Source organism: Formica exsecta, unplaced genomic scaffold (assembly GCF_003651465.1).
Source record: "Formica exsecta isolate Colony F162 unplaced genomic scaffold, ASM365146v1 scaffold223, whole genome shotgun sequence".
NCBI classification, from domain to species: Eukaryota; Metazoa; Arthropoda; class Insecta; order Hymenoptera; family Formicidae; genus Formica; species Formica exsecta.
Window position 1 is genome coordinate 485808 of NW_021849528.1, and position 15442 is coordinate 501249.

At 35.4% G+C, this 15442-nt stretch overlaps 2 protein-coding genes across 5 annotated transcripts in view; one reads left to right on the forward strand and one right to left on the reverse strand.

Moving 5' to 3' along the window:
• The first annotated feature begins 70 nt into the window (after positions 1-70).
• On the forward strand, positions 71-3395 carry LOC115235500. Its single transcript, XM_029807348.1, has 6 exons — positions 71-587; positions 1102-1153; positions 1247-2407; positions 2479-2578; positions 2675-2774; positions 2855-3395. Exons 1-6 carry the CDS (start codon positions 482-484, stop codon positions 2914-2916), a joined length of 1581 nt encoding a protein of 526 aa, XP_029663208.1. The 5' UTR covers positions 71-481; the 3' UTR covers positions 2917-3395.
• LOC115235499 overlaps positions 3232-15442 on the reverse strand; it is a 17782-nt gene continuing 5571 nt past the window's right edge. Inside the window, exons 4-20 of one of the 4 annotated variants that reach the window (XM_029807344.1) lie at positions 12505-12558; positions 12181-12241; positions 11703-11834; positions 11244-11325; positions 10934-11034; positions 9803-10458; positions 9572-9727; positions 9330-9370; positions 9096-9260; positions 8855-8981; positions 8662-8729; positions 8179-8562; positions 7868-8089; positions 7410-7415; positions 6285-6649; positions 6020-6073; positions 3232-5946 (exon numbers count right to left, since the gene is read on the reverse strand). In XM_029807344.1, coding sequence (XP_029663204.1) covers positions 5676-5946; positions 6020-6073; positions 6285-6649; positions 7410-7415; positions 7868-8089; positions 8179-8562; positions 8662-8729; positions 8855-8981; positions 9096-9260; positions 9330-9370; positions 9572-9727; positions 9803-10458; positions 10934-11034; positions 11244-11325; positions 11703-11834; positions 12181-12241; positions 12505-12558 — 2945 coding nt within the window. In that variant the 3' untranslated portion in view covers positions 3232-5675. Of the gene's footprint in view, positions 5947-6019; positions 6074-6284; positions 6650-7409; positions 7416-7867; positions 8090-8178; positions 8563-8661; positions 8730-8854; positions 8982-9095; positions 9261-9329; positions 9371-9571; positions 9728-9802; positions 10462-10933; positions 11035-11243; positions 11326-11702; positions 11835-12180; positions 12242-12504; positions 12559-15442 lie in introns of all 4 variants that reach the window. The other 3 variants (XM_029807343.1, XM_029807347.1, XM_029807345.1) reach the window with 3 other exon arrangements.

The following is a 15442-nucleotide window of genomic DNA, read 5'->3' on the forward strand; positions in this document are numbered from 1 at the left end:
ATGCGGTATTTAATAATTAAAGAAACTATTTTTTAAATGAAATTTTAATAAGATTATAGAGAGACAGACGTAGAGAGAGAGAGAGAGAGAGAGAGAAAGAGCTGTATAAATACTTATGATAGATACATCTTTGCTTTTCCATACAGTTTAGAAAGATCCTTTAAAATTCCCCATTGAGACTTTGGGACCCTTGGGATTTTTGGGACAGACGGTCCTGAATTTCTTTTTTCGTCTCATATCTCATGTATGCTACATGGTTAACTGTTATGGCGGATTGTATCGAGTGCATAGATGTGTGATGTATGTAAATAAATAAATGTTGAAGATCATATAGCTAAGTGAAACCGATAGTGAAAATACATAAAGAAGTGTACATTTTATTCGGATAATTTGTCGGAAAAATTTAATCGGCACAGCAAACATTAGCTGAAGAAACTAAGAAAAATACGTGCTGCTCCGAAACGATAAGCGTGGTCCGATAATGTCAGCATTTCTGCAATTCAACTGTCTCATACATGATGAAACTGCTAGAAAAGCGATAGAAAGCTATGTGGGAATTTTGCAGGAAGCATTTCAGCAGTATCAAAGTAAGTATAAACATATAATGCTCCAACTATTTTTGTTGCTTTATTATGAGATAAAAAGAGAGAAAGTGCAAGCTAAATATTTTAAAATTAGCAATTATATCATTTTTGCAGTATCTCGCGTAAATTCGTACACATTTTTCAATTTGCATTGAATTTGTGAACTTTTGTATGATAAATTGTTTCGATATATAAATATATATATATACTTTGGAAAACTTTTATACAGATATTTGCGCCCTCTCGAAATAATGAAAGAAACTAAGTATAAAATAGCGCGAAATTTTGTCACTCTCCGTAATCAATTGTTTGAACTGAGCTACAAAACAACTAGTTAGTTACTAAAACAATTATCCGCGCCCTCTGACAAAAATTATTGATAACTGTTTTAAACTTAGAAATTTCTTAGCGAAAGTTACTAAGAACTAAGCGCGCAAAAATTTAAATATTTGAATTGTACAGATTATGCAGAATTGATATAAATAATTTATTTAATAATTTTTCCACTTTTTTACAGATTTATGGGGAAATTACATAAAATTACAGGAGAAATATGAACAGTGCAATGTGTAGGTTTTTAATCTTATTTATATAATTTAAATCACGAATAAAAAATATTTACAACACAATTCACAGATAATTACCAATTATCCATTTTGTAGACACTCTTCATCCCTAGTGAAGATTGATAAACCTTGCACAGAAATAAAAGATGAACAAATATCTCAAAGACAGTTGAATAATAGCACTATCACACAAGAAGAAAGTATTTCTTTGTTGGAATTAGATACATTAAATGTAGATTCTGTTAATCTTAAATCCAATACGGGAGACGAATCTCCTCCACATCCGAGAGAATCTCCATGCAAAGATACCGACAGTGAAAGCGCCCCAAGGAGTCCAGTATTTTCCAGGACATGTCTAAAGACTGGTAGCATTTCTGTAAAGAAATTCGCACGTTCACCTAAATTAGTATTGGAATGTAATAATTTAATGTCAGACATGAAGACTCATCGCAGTTCTGAAAAAGTTTCTTCAGAATATAATCAGAAATTAGAATTTAGTACATCACAACATGTGGAAACCACATTTCTACCAAATGGAAAAAGATTGAAGCAATCTCGCCTAGTATTTCATCCAATCAAGTGTAACGAGAAAATAAGTGTACAGAAAGCCAGTAAGCCAGCCAGTATATTGCCGAAAGTAGAACAGGAATCCATAGAAGATATTTCTATAGTAAAAACATCTGTCGCTACGGAAAATAATGCCGCAGATATCAATGAAACTTTTGAGGATGTAATAGAGATCAGTCCTACGCAGAGAAATATTACATCTAAGGTTACGCGTCGTTTAAGACTCAAAAGAAAAACTTCTGCAAAGCAAACAATAAAAAGTTCTTCAAATAAATATAAATGCTATGATCCTGTTTCTAGTATTGCACCAAAAATAATGATAGATACTATAGATTTTGCATTATGTTCTTCACCTGAACATACTTCTATAGAAATGGAAGATGATAAGTCATTGGTTGGAAACATGACTAATACTGTAGTTAATGCACTAAAAGATAAAGTTAATGTAAGTAATCTTTTGCCAATAAAAATGTGTAGCGAGACCAATGTTCAAATTAAAAAGGAAGATCAATCGATAACAAATAAGGTACAAAATATTGCTGAAAAAAATAATGCCTTTATCTATGAAGATGAAAGCTTTTACCTGCCTGCCAAGCTACCTATAAACAAAAATGATACAGATGATTTCAATTTGGATGATACAGAGAACAAGCCACCTGTAAAAAAAGCATCATTGACTAAGTTTGACGTGTAAATATTATTTAATATTTGGTAAAATGTAAATTTCTCTTACATATATCTAATAAAAATATTACTTGCAGGCTGCTACAGAGAAAGGAAAATGTTTCAGAGCAAATTAACATGCGATGCAAAGCTGACAGAGCAAAGCTGAATGGTTGGGATTGTTGGGAATGTGAAGAAGTAATATTAATATAATTACATAAAATATGTATACAAAAAGCAAATACTTTTCTTCATAAAGAAGTATTAAGTTTATAATTTTGTATGTGATTTTAGTATTACAAGAATCTGTTGCTGTCGAAGGATGAATTGCAGAAGCGGAAGAATCAATGCTCGCGGCATCGGCACAAGTACGAGAGACCGAGTACACCAGAAGGTATATTTAATTTGTTTCTCATCGCTTCTGTGTGTGTGTGTGTGTGATATTATATAAAATAATCTTTTTTTTCTGAAAAGGATTTTGGGATCCAGAATTTCCTGAGACACTGTCAAGCACATATCGCCAAAATAAAACTTGAGGTATATTACAATTCAATCAAATAATTAAGTTCTTGAGAAAGAATGGAGATGAAAGAAAAAATCCAGAATATAGGGGATACTTCAGTTGATTCCAAAATAAAAGGGTTTGACTTTATTTCACATTGTGTTATCGTTAATAATAAATATTAATTATTATACATAGGTACACATATATGCATGCATTTTATTATATTCCCTTTCTTAGTAAAATTTTGTAAATCTAAATAATATCGTAAAACGTGATTGCAATTAAATATAATATACGCATTAAGAGATTTCAACGGGAGAAGTGTAAACGCGGTCATGGCTTGAACATAGATCGATTTATTATTTTACAACATGTATATAGTATTATATTTTGGGGATAACATAGTATAGATTTATACATATAACTATATCATTTCATTTTTTTAATATATAGATTCATCCCTTTACATAAAAATATAGAATCTGTTTTGTGAGTCGGTACTAAAGAAGGCTAATCAAACTCAGTTGCAGTGATCAAGCGAAGTTTGACACAGTTTCAAGGTACATCAGTGCTTCTGCCCCTTCTGAAATTCTCTCGAAAATAATATTCGCAATACTGTTAATTAATTACATAGGCTCGCGAAACTTTAATTCTTAATCAATATCAACTCCGATCAATTTCTCGCAACGTCGTTCAAAGATACATTTAAAACAAGATAGACTGTCCTCTTACTTTCTCAAAAATTAATTCTTTTCGGCGAGTAGATGCGTCATTAAATGGATATGTATAGAATACATTTGCGGGGAAAAAATAAAACGATCGAATCACAATAAAAGTCTCGCAATATAATGCGAGTTTCGAATAGCTAAACACAGTATTAAACCCTGATATAATACGCCTGAATATCCCAAGCGTGAATTATATATTTACGTTGTATAATCTGCACCATTTCATTAAGCTATATATAATTCTCCAGCAAAACAATCGCGCACACACGACACTTTAACTTTAAGACATCAAGCCGATTTTCTTACAACAATTTCGAAAAGTAAAATGTTGCTTAAATTGCACAATTATATCGGCGCTTCTTGCGCGGATTGATGTAATAATTTGTGGCTGTTCGATCGATCATCCACGCGTACTTTAAACATAATAACTCTCCGACGCGACGTAACAAAAACTCGATATACATTTGACACTTCGAATAATCCAAAAAATTCGTCTCTATAAAAAATAAATATGTAGAATATATTAATTTTTTTTTAAAAGACGATGATAAAACTGTGCTGTTTCGATCTGCTGCACTAAAATAGATTTGTGCTCACGTATGTATATTTTGGTATTACGCAATTGACTTAGCTGTGATTGATTATTATTTACTGATTATCTCTCCGAATCGAAAGATTTATCCAAAGTTTTAAAGCTATTTTAAAGCACGTTAGTCGAAGGGCACATTAATGCAATTCAATTGAGGTATACATGTAAATTATATATGTACACGCAAGAACAGATTATTATGCAAATGTATGTTTCGCGATACAAATAAAATTAATTAACCACGATTAAAGACTGAGCCGATATGATACATTTTTTAAATTATTAAAATTCGATATAATTTCTCGGTTTTATAGATATTCCATAAAAGACCCTTTTGTTTACCTTTGACATCTTTTGAAAGATAATACCATACATTTTGTCGACGGACAATGAAAATCCTGATCTGTATTTATATCACATATTTAATGTTAAACGCAGCTAGTTTGATCATGTTAAATTCACAATTATTAATACTGCATGCAATCCTTGTATCAAACGATTAAAGCTCTGCAATCTCAAACGGCCGCATTTAACGCTAAACAAAGTGCTAGATAGACTCTACTAGTATAAAATGTTCCGTTGTATCACCGATCGATCGCACAGTAATAGAGCTCAGTCGTTGATATATTGTATATTGCCTCTGATGACAAATCGTGTCCCGATCTGTATCGGTCTGTTGCGTCTGTCTGTTCTCTACAGGTACTTGATCCTTGAAATAGGCCGCGTCTGAATGAGCAGAAAGGGATGTATGCGATGATAATAAAACGGTATCATCTTATAGAGTAGCGATAAGAAAAAAATAATGCATCATACTTTAGATTGCCTTAATATAAATACATTTCTTCAAGTCTCTCGCTCTTACTTTTCTCTCCTCTTATACATTGCACTTAACTTAAAACTGCAAACTTTGGTTATACGTTTATATATTTCTCGTGCTCTAGGAGTTCAAGTCGATTATCATTTTTCTCTCGCGCTTCGGAGAATAAGTACAGTAGTCGAAATATGAAAGAAGCTCGCGACGTTTTGGTGCACTCTAAAACTAATAACACGCGAAAGGGTGCATTAATCGGGAAGTACCGAGCGTGTAGAAAATTCTAACTGAGAAAAAAACCGATCAATTCGCTCTTTACTCCTCGATAGGGTACATCGTAGTAAACAGCTAGTAAAAGTATAGGTTTCCCGTGACACATCGAAATAAATGGAATAGATACCTCTTACCTCTTGCATCTCGACTGCGATTTTAACCCTGAATAGTACAAAATGTTATCATTGTTTAATATATCTGGACTTATATCGATGTCAAATCGTGAAAAAGTATCAGTTTCAAAAATTATTTTAAAAAATGAAACCTTTTCAATTTTATTTATAAAAATGTAAGGAATCGACAAAATTCTTGTCAAGTCCATTAGAATAAAAACGTCCAGATCTCTTTATACTGTTTAGGGTTGAAATCGCGCATCACCAGCGTTAGTTTCACTGTTCCGATTTTGCAGGTGGCGAGGAACCGCTCGCCGTGGCGGATTTCTCGGTAGACGGTACCGGCAAAGCCTTGAGGATTGCGTGCACCTCCTCTGCCACTGCCATCAGGACGAACTCGAATTGTTGTTTTGTAGCAACCATATCGGGCCTTTGATCCCTAATATGCTCGAGAGTAGCGGCAATGTCGATCTCCTTCGCTCCCTTCGTCATGCGATTTAGGACCATGTCAATCAAACAGTAAGTACCGGTTCGTCCAGCTCCATCGCTGTAGAAGAATCACATAATATAAAGATCGCTATCGATTAATTTTGAACAATATAAATTATACACACACTCACCTGCAATGCACGACTATCGGACATGATCTTCCACGATACGATTTATTAACTTTCCTACAATAAGAAAAAAACCGAAATATGATTTTAAAAGAAAAATTATCCTTGTACATATTCTTCTTGGATTCACAATATTATAAATATTTTTAATAAATAGTAATTACAAGAAATTCTTAATAATGTAGACTATGCATAATAATTTCCAAAATAAATTGCATAATAACAAGATAAAATTTTTCTAATAATAGACAATGAAATCGACGCTAACCTGCGGAACTCGAGCAGAGCTTTGGTGGAATACGGTACGCTATTTTCCGGCCAGGACAGAAAGTGGAATTGTGTAACGGTACGGGTCTCGCAGGTGCGCAAATTCTTGAGATAGAAGGAGCGCACCAGGTAATCATCACACCAGAAATGTTCCGACACCAGATGCACCTCGTAGATGTGATAGAGCTCCGATCCTTCCTCGGGCCAGTAACGGTGACACATGGCACGGCCCTCCTCGGTGAGTCGCGTCAGCATCACGATCACCACGCTGCCTTGTTCCCAAACCAATTGCCAGAAATCAGCCGTGGTCTGCGGTAGCGGCCCTTGCGTGGCTATGTAAGCCGGATTCCGGGGATCGTGATCCGTCTGCAAAAAAAAAAAAAAAAAAAAACAAAGGAGTAATTTGCAGAAAGAGAGACAGATAATATTTTTCTACAATTTTTAGTAAATATAACTTTTAAACGAATAAATGGATCTAAATCAAGTTTTGCACAAATATTTATTAGTTTTCTTACTATATGTGAAAATTTTTATTTCGTTGGCAATGTTTTTTCCGAATCACGATATTATGGCCTCGATGAGAATAGTATCCGATAAACACTTCGCATCGTAAACGATATTAGATTAATCGAAAAATTCGTTACTTTTTTTTTATATGTGATTCTTGTGTCGAGAAAACGAAAAATTCGATCAATCTAGTTAATCCATTTCATACTTGATGTCTCAGAAGCCGTAATCTTATTTTTCTTCGATTTCAAACAGGGTTACTTATGCAACACCTCGTATGTTTTCACAGCAGAAGAATCGTGCGTATCGAACGATACGATTCCAATTGAGTTTTCATTTTATCATCACTTTCCACTTTTTTTTGTTCAGGTTTTCCATTTACGATACGGGGATATATCGGGTGAACAATAATACGGCCATACATCGCCAACTGTGCAATTGAAAAATATAGGCTTGCTCATCAATAAAAACATGCTAAAGTTCGTTCGCTGTGTTACGATTACGTGATGCACTAAAAAAAAAGATATCTACCGCAAGCATTAGCCTGACAAATTGCGCCGTGAATTGCGATTTTGCGATAAACGATCAATTCAACATGCCCATTTCGACTGTGACTTACCGACTTCTACATTTATATTGCAATGCGGCGGCCAGAAAATCGAATGTCGTACGTATTTTAGCAATGTGTGTTATCGCGTGAAAACGAAAATATTTATTTTATTCTTATACAAGTTTTACTTCGCAATTTTCGCATATTGGAGTAATCAGAATAGTTTCTTTTTTTGTATGTCAAACATATTGAATTTCTCATGTAATGAAATAATATGATATCCTCCTGAATCCTGGTTTGTAAAATATTATACACTTGTTTTTCTTTTTTATAATATTAATCTCTCCATTTGTTATACGCATGCCCTAAGAATCAAAAAGAACGACGACATTTATTCCTATATCATTTTCTGGAGTTCTGCGAATTATTTGAAACACAGTTACGATACATTTAATTTCGAGCAAGTTTCAGGAGGATACAATGAAGAAATGGCCGAACAAAAAAATGATATCGTAGGAGTTACTTACGATCGTGGAAGCGTTTATGTAGTCGGAATTATTAGCGTTCGCAAGATCGTTCAGAACTACCCGAGAATGATCGTAGGGAAGTGCCGCGCCGGAACGATTCTGTTGGATATTCGCTTCGTTCTCTGCAATCTCCGTGGATGACGGGTCGGCTTCATAGGCACACAACGCCGCCCATTCCTGATCCAGGCGATCCTTGTTCTTCAAATGATCCTCCATATAACTCTGCAAGTACAATTTCGAATTTCTATATGTATCTACTCTTTCTCTCTTTCTCGCCTTTTCTCTGACTCTTAATTAATTTTTATACTTACGAGAACCATGTGACCAGTAGATATGTCCATGTTGGAGAGGGTAGGCTCCTCACCCCAAGAGGACGTGCTGGAGCGATTGGAAGGCAGATTATTAGACTCGCTCTCGCGCGACAGGCTCGTGATACGCGGCGATTCCACCTTCTCGCTCGGCTGCTTCGCCTGCATCCTCGCCCTGCACAGGTCTTGGTAGTCCTTGGACGCCTCCGGGTCCGGGGTAGTCAATCCGGCGAGCTTCGCTCGACACTTTGCATGGCGACGCGCGATTATCAGCGTGACCACCGCGGCCGCGATTGTGGCTGCGACGCCAGCAGCCACCAACGCACCGAACAAGCTAGAGCTCATTTCATTTTCCCTGGCTACCTCTAGAGTGGCCGGTAATTTAGCCTGTAGGAAGATGCGTTTATGTGATGTTGATATGGTGATATCCCGTGTACATGCTAAATTCAATCTATTTTTCGGAAAGAAATGTTTATACGAATATACCTTGTTGCCTATACCCGCTCGAATGACTCTGACTCCTAGTACTTCTTGTAATTTGCCACGTATGTTATCTAAAATACGACACGTCTTATTATCGGACGCAAACAAAAGTAAATTTACATTTACGTCGTATTTTTTGTATTATAATATTTTCGGAATCTCCGTAAAAAAATAGGATATGTAAATTATATCGTACCGATATTGTTGGCGACATCGGTAGCATTATAGTTTTTGTCGTTCTGGATAACCTTGAATGTTACTTCTGCGCGGCCTACTCGTGTATCTTTCAAAGTCCCAGAGGGCAATCCTAACAATTCTTCGACCTGAAAGAATTTACATAAGGTTCACATAAAGTTTAACGCGCTATTTATAATTTTATTTATGTTTTTTGTAAATATTCTCTATAACTCTGGAATTAATAGCGCTATTTTTTTTACCTTGGCAACCACGTGTTCTCCTTCGAGCCATTTGTGAAATGCCTGCTCGAATTCGATATAGACGTAATCCAGATCAACGTTTTTATAAGTCCTTGGCGAGTCGTCATTCGCTTTGTACACATCGCCTAGTTCTTTTTTCGTTAACGGTGCATATATCTCGTTATCCTAAAATATAATGCTGATGTAATTCCTACAATCTAATGTGGACAAAATTTTGGGCTCAGTTACACTTACATCCTGATTGTCCGACGCGGAATAATCATTGTCAAGGGAAACTGTAAAACGTAATGCATGATTTTAAACAATGTTTTCTGTTATCAAAATATTTAGATAATTATTTAAATGAAATAATTGCTTCATCTTATCAACAATTTTATCTTTGAACTACTTAATGAAGATCGCTTAAAAGTGATAAAACCGTTCGCAAGATGACAATTAAATCTACATTTATGTATAGAAATATTAGGTTCGCTTACTAAGCGGAGATTGAGTTTTAAATGCGTAATTATTCGTTGAAAATAACGGTCCGGGTTTCTTAACATCTAAACGTTCTCTGCGTTTGAAGCCAGCCAATTCTCGCCTTAGAAGTGCATTCAAGTCATTGTTGTCGTACATCTCATCATACAAAGTTCCTACAAACCGGGTACATTTCAGCTAAGCAAAAAGTTAAAATGTCCAGGCAGTCTAATGAAGCGCGATAAACTCACCACTCGCGTCAGCTTCATGTTTCAAAGGCTGCACAACTCCTCCTTCGGTGTACATGCCGCTTATCTTCGAAGAAGTGTCGGATCCCTCGATCTCTGCCAAATTATTTTCGTCAGCTCCGCCGTCCTCGTAATCGATATCCTCGTCCTCGCGTCTGATCATTGTTCTTTTCTCGTTATTCAGCCTCGTTGATGCGTCGAAATTGAGAAATTCAAGGCTCGGTGGTTTTTTCCGGTGCTTATATTTCCTGGAAAACGCTATCTCATTTTCTCTATCATTTCTCTCGTTGTCGGGAGAGAGTTCTAGCAACGTGTAATCCGGCGATTTCTCGTTTGGCAAAAATTCAAACTCGTCGGCAGACAAGAGCTGCACGTCGTCATTGTCTTCGGGCAATCTCTCGTCTCCCAGATCCATGAGCGGCTCGATACCATCATTTCTGTATCCGTCGACAAAGCTGTAGCGACGCATCCTGCGCGGATACAATCGCTCGCCTACGTCATTCGGCGAGTACTTTCCGTACTCGTTATATTCCTCATCGTTGTCTGAAGACGGCTCGCTCTTATCGGTACGCCAGTTTGTATATTCAGATCTGTAAACAGGTCCGATGGATTCCCAATTATACGGCAGTAATTCTTGTTCGCCGTAGAAAGTCGGTGACCTGCTTGAAAAATACGATAAGATTAGAAGAAAAATTGAATCCGTAAATATACATATACAGTATATACGTAAATATATCGTATATATACATCAGGTTTCTTGTCCCATATATTAAATAAATTCGTTTCTTATTTCGTTTTGTTTCAATTTCGATGAATTATAATATTGTAATAATATTATAATAATATTATAATTCATGAATTAATAACAATTATTATAATATAATATATATATTAATAACAATTCACACTTTTTATTTAATCTTTCTAATTTATTCTTTTATTTAATCTTTTTTCGGACTTGTATATATTCACAATAGAATATAAAATAAACAAAAAAATTGACTAAATAGATGCGCTTTCTGTAAAAGGAGAAATATGAATTTAATTAAGGAATTGTAACACGCTCCTATAATGAGATAGAAATTTATAATCGGTTGTTATTATCGGTTTCTCTTTGATTAAGATGAAACATACTTGTTCTCAATATCCGCGGAGCGATATAGAGCGTCGGCCAAATTACTCTCGGGGTTCTCATTGTCCGTAGATATTCTTAATATGGCGATCGCTGGAATTATCTGGAAAAAAGAAATCGATGGCTGACTATCAGAGCGATATTGTATTGTGGGAAATAGGATATTTTTGGTAGAGATAATCGCTATCAGAAAATCGATGATATTGACAGGAGAAACTATTTTTCGCGCGCGACCGGTAATATGTATACGTTCACGATACCGATATGAACCAAAACTATAATATTTGTAACTGGATTATGATTTACGCCAACCTTGTCAATAAGTCCATCTTGTTCGTCGAGACTAGATTTCTTCAAGTATTCACAGAGACGAATATCGGGGGAATCGTCTCGCCTGAAAAGTTTCGGCGAATTAAATTTTCTTAAACGATACTTGATGATACGATTCGTAAGCTGTTTTTCATAAATTTTATTAAACGTGAAAATGATATTTTTTGTCCACCGCATACAAGTTTTTTATAATAGTTCCTACTTGGAATATTTAAACAAAATTAGCATGAGTTAATATATTTACTGTATTTTAAAGATATTATAAAATTAATAGACAAAAAATTTTATACGATGGGAAAAGAAATAACATTTTTAAAATCTTCATATTCAAATTAAAATTACGAAGAGTTACGTATGTGTTAATTTGCGCGCAAGTCGATGAATTTTAATTCGTTAGTGCAATCGTTTATCATGATTACTAGCTTCAACACAGTGACGTACCCATGCCGGAGATTATATAGCGACGTTTGCATAATACATTGTGTAAAGGGATGCTTCCATTTATATCCGTCCGACTCTAGTTTCTCCAGCTGCAGTCTTAATAACTCCAATTCATCGGTATCAAGATTATATCTGCATAATATAAAAAATAGATGTTATATAATGCATCGATTTTATAAGTGTCGGTCGCGCTAAAATACGGATTAATGTAAATGTACGATAATAAAGACGATAAAGACGTAGTAACGAAACCGTTTGACTACCCGGCGATAAAATTAATCGATCGGAATGAGTACTTGATTCAAATATATTGCACTCGTGTATATCGGGTTAACATTTGAAAGAGAGTTGAGAGAGAGAGAGAGAGAGAGAGAGAGAGAGAGAGAGAGAGAGACATTTCAATGCGAATAATAAGTAGATGTTATAAAAATATATTCCAATTTTAGAATTTAATTTTTGTTATAAATACAGAACTTACCGATATAAATCGTCGTTTTCTAAATTGGTATACCGAGGTATACATTTGCCGAACGCAAGATCTGAAAGAACGATATCAATATGAAGCATTGTGATTATAAAATAAAAATCTACTGAATATATATACTATATTAATGCCATTCACATGATTGTGTTAATAATTGACTTATCTGTTAAACTTTTATATTCGCGTAAAATTAATTTTGAATTATTTGTTTGACTCCGTATATCGCAAGATAAAAGAGAAGCTGGGACTGACAATGAGATAGAATTTTGCACTTTGCTATTAATTTATTAATTAAAATTAATCATACAATGCTATTACCGTCAAAGCACTTTTCCGCCTCGGGATCACATATGTCTTCGCTAAATAGGCATCCTGGAAACACAGAACGATTATACGGAGAGAAATTATTTGTATAATGAGAGAAAGAGAGAAAGAGAGAGAGAGAGAGAGAGAGACTTTAGCTCCAAACGGAAACAATTAATTAATTTTCTTTTGCGTGTACAATTCCAAGCATCTGCGTCATACGCCACTAAAATGCGCGAATATTTCGACACAGGTGTGTAACCTGATTCTAGTCCTGTTTAAGGGCGTTCGCTCGCGATACAATCGACCGGGTCGCTCACCACGTCATATCCATAACTCACGAAACACATTATTATGGAATAAAAATAGCGCCACGCTGGAAATGTCTATAACAGAGAAAGTTTGGTCTTAATCCGCCCAAAATAGCTTTAACGTTGCGTTTAATATCGTGGCTAAATTCAGAAAGAATGGAGCCTTCTAATAATAGTATAATCCTGTCTTGTAGGGGCGCGCGAATACTTGATCTGTGCCTTGACCAGCACATTTCCATCGAAAAACAATGTATAAATCTCAACATTTAATCATTTAAAAAAAGGAAGAAAAAAGCTCGAGCTTTCTTATTTGACCTCAAATTCTTCCTTTCTTTATGATTTTTAATCAAACTCTTGTACCGATTAATAATTTAACTCTCCATTCAATCCGTCCCGATTGTTATCCGAAATCGCGATTAAAAAAGATGGTTTAGAAAATAAATTTTCTATCTATATAGACGTTCTTTACCATTCATTCGTCATGCAATTTCTATAGAAATCGTAATCTTGTGAAAGCTTGTGAGACGATTGATGATATCCGATGCATAAAAGATTAAAAAACGGAAGCACGGTTGTGAGTGATCGTGTGTGATTAATAGGGCACGCACATGCTTGTACGTGCTCAGAGCGCGTGAATATATAGAGCACGGTTAATAAACAATCACAGGCTACGGATGAACGCACTCATCCTTTTGATATGTTGTGATTGCGTTTTCAGTGTGTAGCAAATTATAAATTATAGTTGCATTGAAGTAAATAATGGAATAATGTAGTAAAATAAAGGAAGAGAAATGTTACTCATTTATATATATATATATATCGTGAGATCTTTTTCCAGCCTTATCATTTCTTGCTTGTAGAGGTCTTCCTCGCGACTCAGTCGAATCTTCTCTGTGTCTCCAGCTGTCCAGGCCGCATCTCCTCCTGACAATAGCATAGCCCTGTAACAATAATCAGTTAAATTAAATGACCACCAGTTTTTCCAAGATATTGCAAGTTATGTAAATTTATTATATATATATATATATATTTATATTCATTAACAGGAGAAAGAGAATAAATCTCTCTTGAATATGCAAGAGAGACATGAAAATCTATTACACGACTAAAGGACAGAATGAAATAAAATACGCAAACATGCGATAGAGTAAACATTTATCGAGAAAGAGCCGAAGTTGAATAAAACCTGTTTAAACATTCGTGATGGAGTTGCAGAAAAGAATTTAAATAATGTTTACATAATCGTTTGAGAAAGAATATATAACATTGCTGCAGGAAGATCATCTCTATTTATCAAGCAAATTGTGAATAGGACTAACTGTAATCGAAATATTATGATAGCTGAGTTATACACGGTCGAACAATTAGGTTTCGAGACTCGCTTCGCATTTCCGAACGTTTGATCCATTTGGGCTGCCATTTTAAGGGATTATTCACAACTCAATGCTCAACACGTAGTGCAAGTTTTAAATTATTTGTTTCAATAATTAATGAGATACAGTCACACAAAGTAGTGTTACAAAATTTTGTTTAAAAATCGGTGTAATGGAAGGAACGCTTGACAACATTAAATTCTGCGTTAAATTAGAGAAGTCTCCAACAGAAACGTTACAAAGACTCAACAAGCCTATGAAGAGTCAGCTATGCATAAGAGTAACGTTTCGAAGATACAGATGACATAAAAAAAAAAAAACGTGAATTAAATTTTGAAAGCGCTTGCTTCAGAGGACTAGGCTTGCTGAATCATTTGTAATGTTTCTGTTGGAGACTTCACTAATTTAACGCAGGATTTAATGTTGGCGCATTGTTTCTATTACACCGATTTCTAAACAAAATTTTGTAACACAACTTTGCGTAACTGTATCTCATTAACTATTGAACCAAATAATTTAAAACTTGCACCACGTGTTGAGTATTGAGTTGTGAATAATCCCCTAAAATGGCAGCACAAACGGATCAAACGTTCGGGAATGCGAAGCGAATCTCGAAATTTAATTGTTGTACATTTGATATGAAAATATATTTAATCATCGAGGATCATCTCTTCGCAATATTATATTTCGTATATAACATTCACCCTCCATTCTAGATGAATGAAGTCGGCATTCTATTATATGTCTGTAGAGAAAATATCTTCGCCCGAGGGTCAAATATGTGGAGGTGGCTCGGTCGAGCAGATGAATTGCTGATACAAACGTGCATCTATCATATAAGCGTACGCGCGCGCACACATACACGCACATATATGCTCATACATAGAGGAAAATTGAAATGTAGGAACGGTAAGTACCGACGAGGTACACGTGGATGTGTGTATCTCTCGCGGTAACGACAGAAGGGTTGCGTGAGGTGGCGGGGTTAAACCGAGACGAAAGGGGTATACGAGATAGATAAGCAAAGAGTCGCGTCACATATATTTGCAAGAGCGCGCGCGCGCGCGAGAGAGGGAGATAAAAAGAGAGGGAGAGAGAGGGAGACGGCGTTACGCGCGCGCGATAGAGAGATCTCGAAATTCGCGAAGGCGGTGGCTGCGTGGGATGAACGCTCGATAACTGTCGAGTTGTCGTAGGCGAAAATCGAACATTTCTCCTATGTATATGTGTATATACCTATAAAGAGAACGAGGGAAAGAGAGAGAGAGA

What these genes read in the sequence shown, in the direction of transcription:
- LOC115235500 (XM_029807348.1), top strand. Translation starts at nt 482, where the DNA reads ATGTCAGCATTTCTGCAATTCAACTGTCTCATACATGATGAAACTGCT. An exon ending in TCATTGACTAAGTTTGACGT is followed by an intron (nt 2,408 to 2,478) that starts GTAAATATTATT and finishes TATTACTTGCAG; the next exon opens with GCTGCTACAGAGAAAGGAAA. An exon ending in GAGACCGAGTACACCAGAAG is followed by an intron (nt 2,775 to 2,854) that starts GTATATTTAATT and finishes TTTTCTGAAAAG; the next exon opens with GATTTTGGGATCCAGAATTT.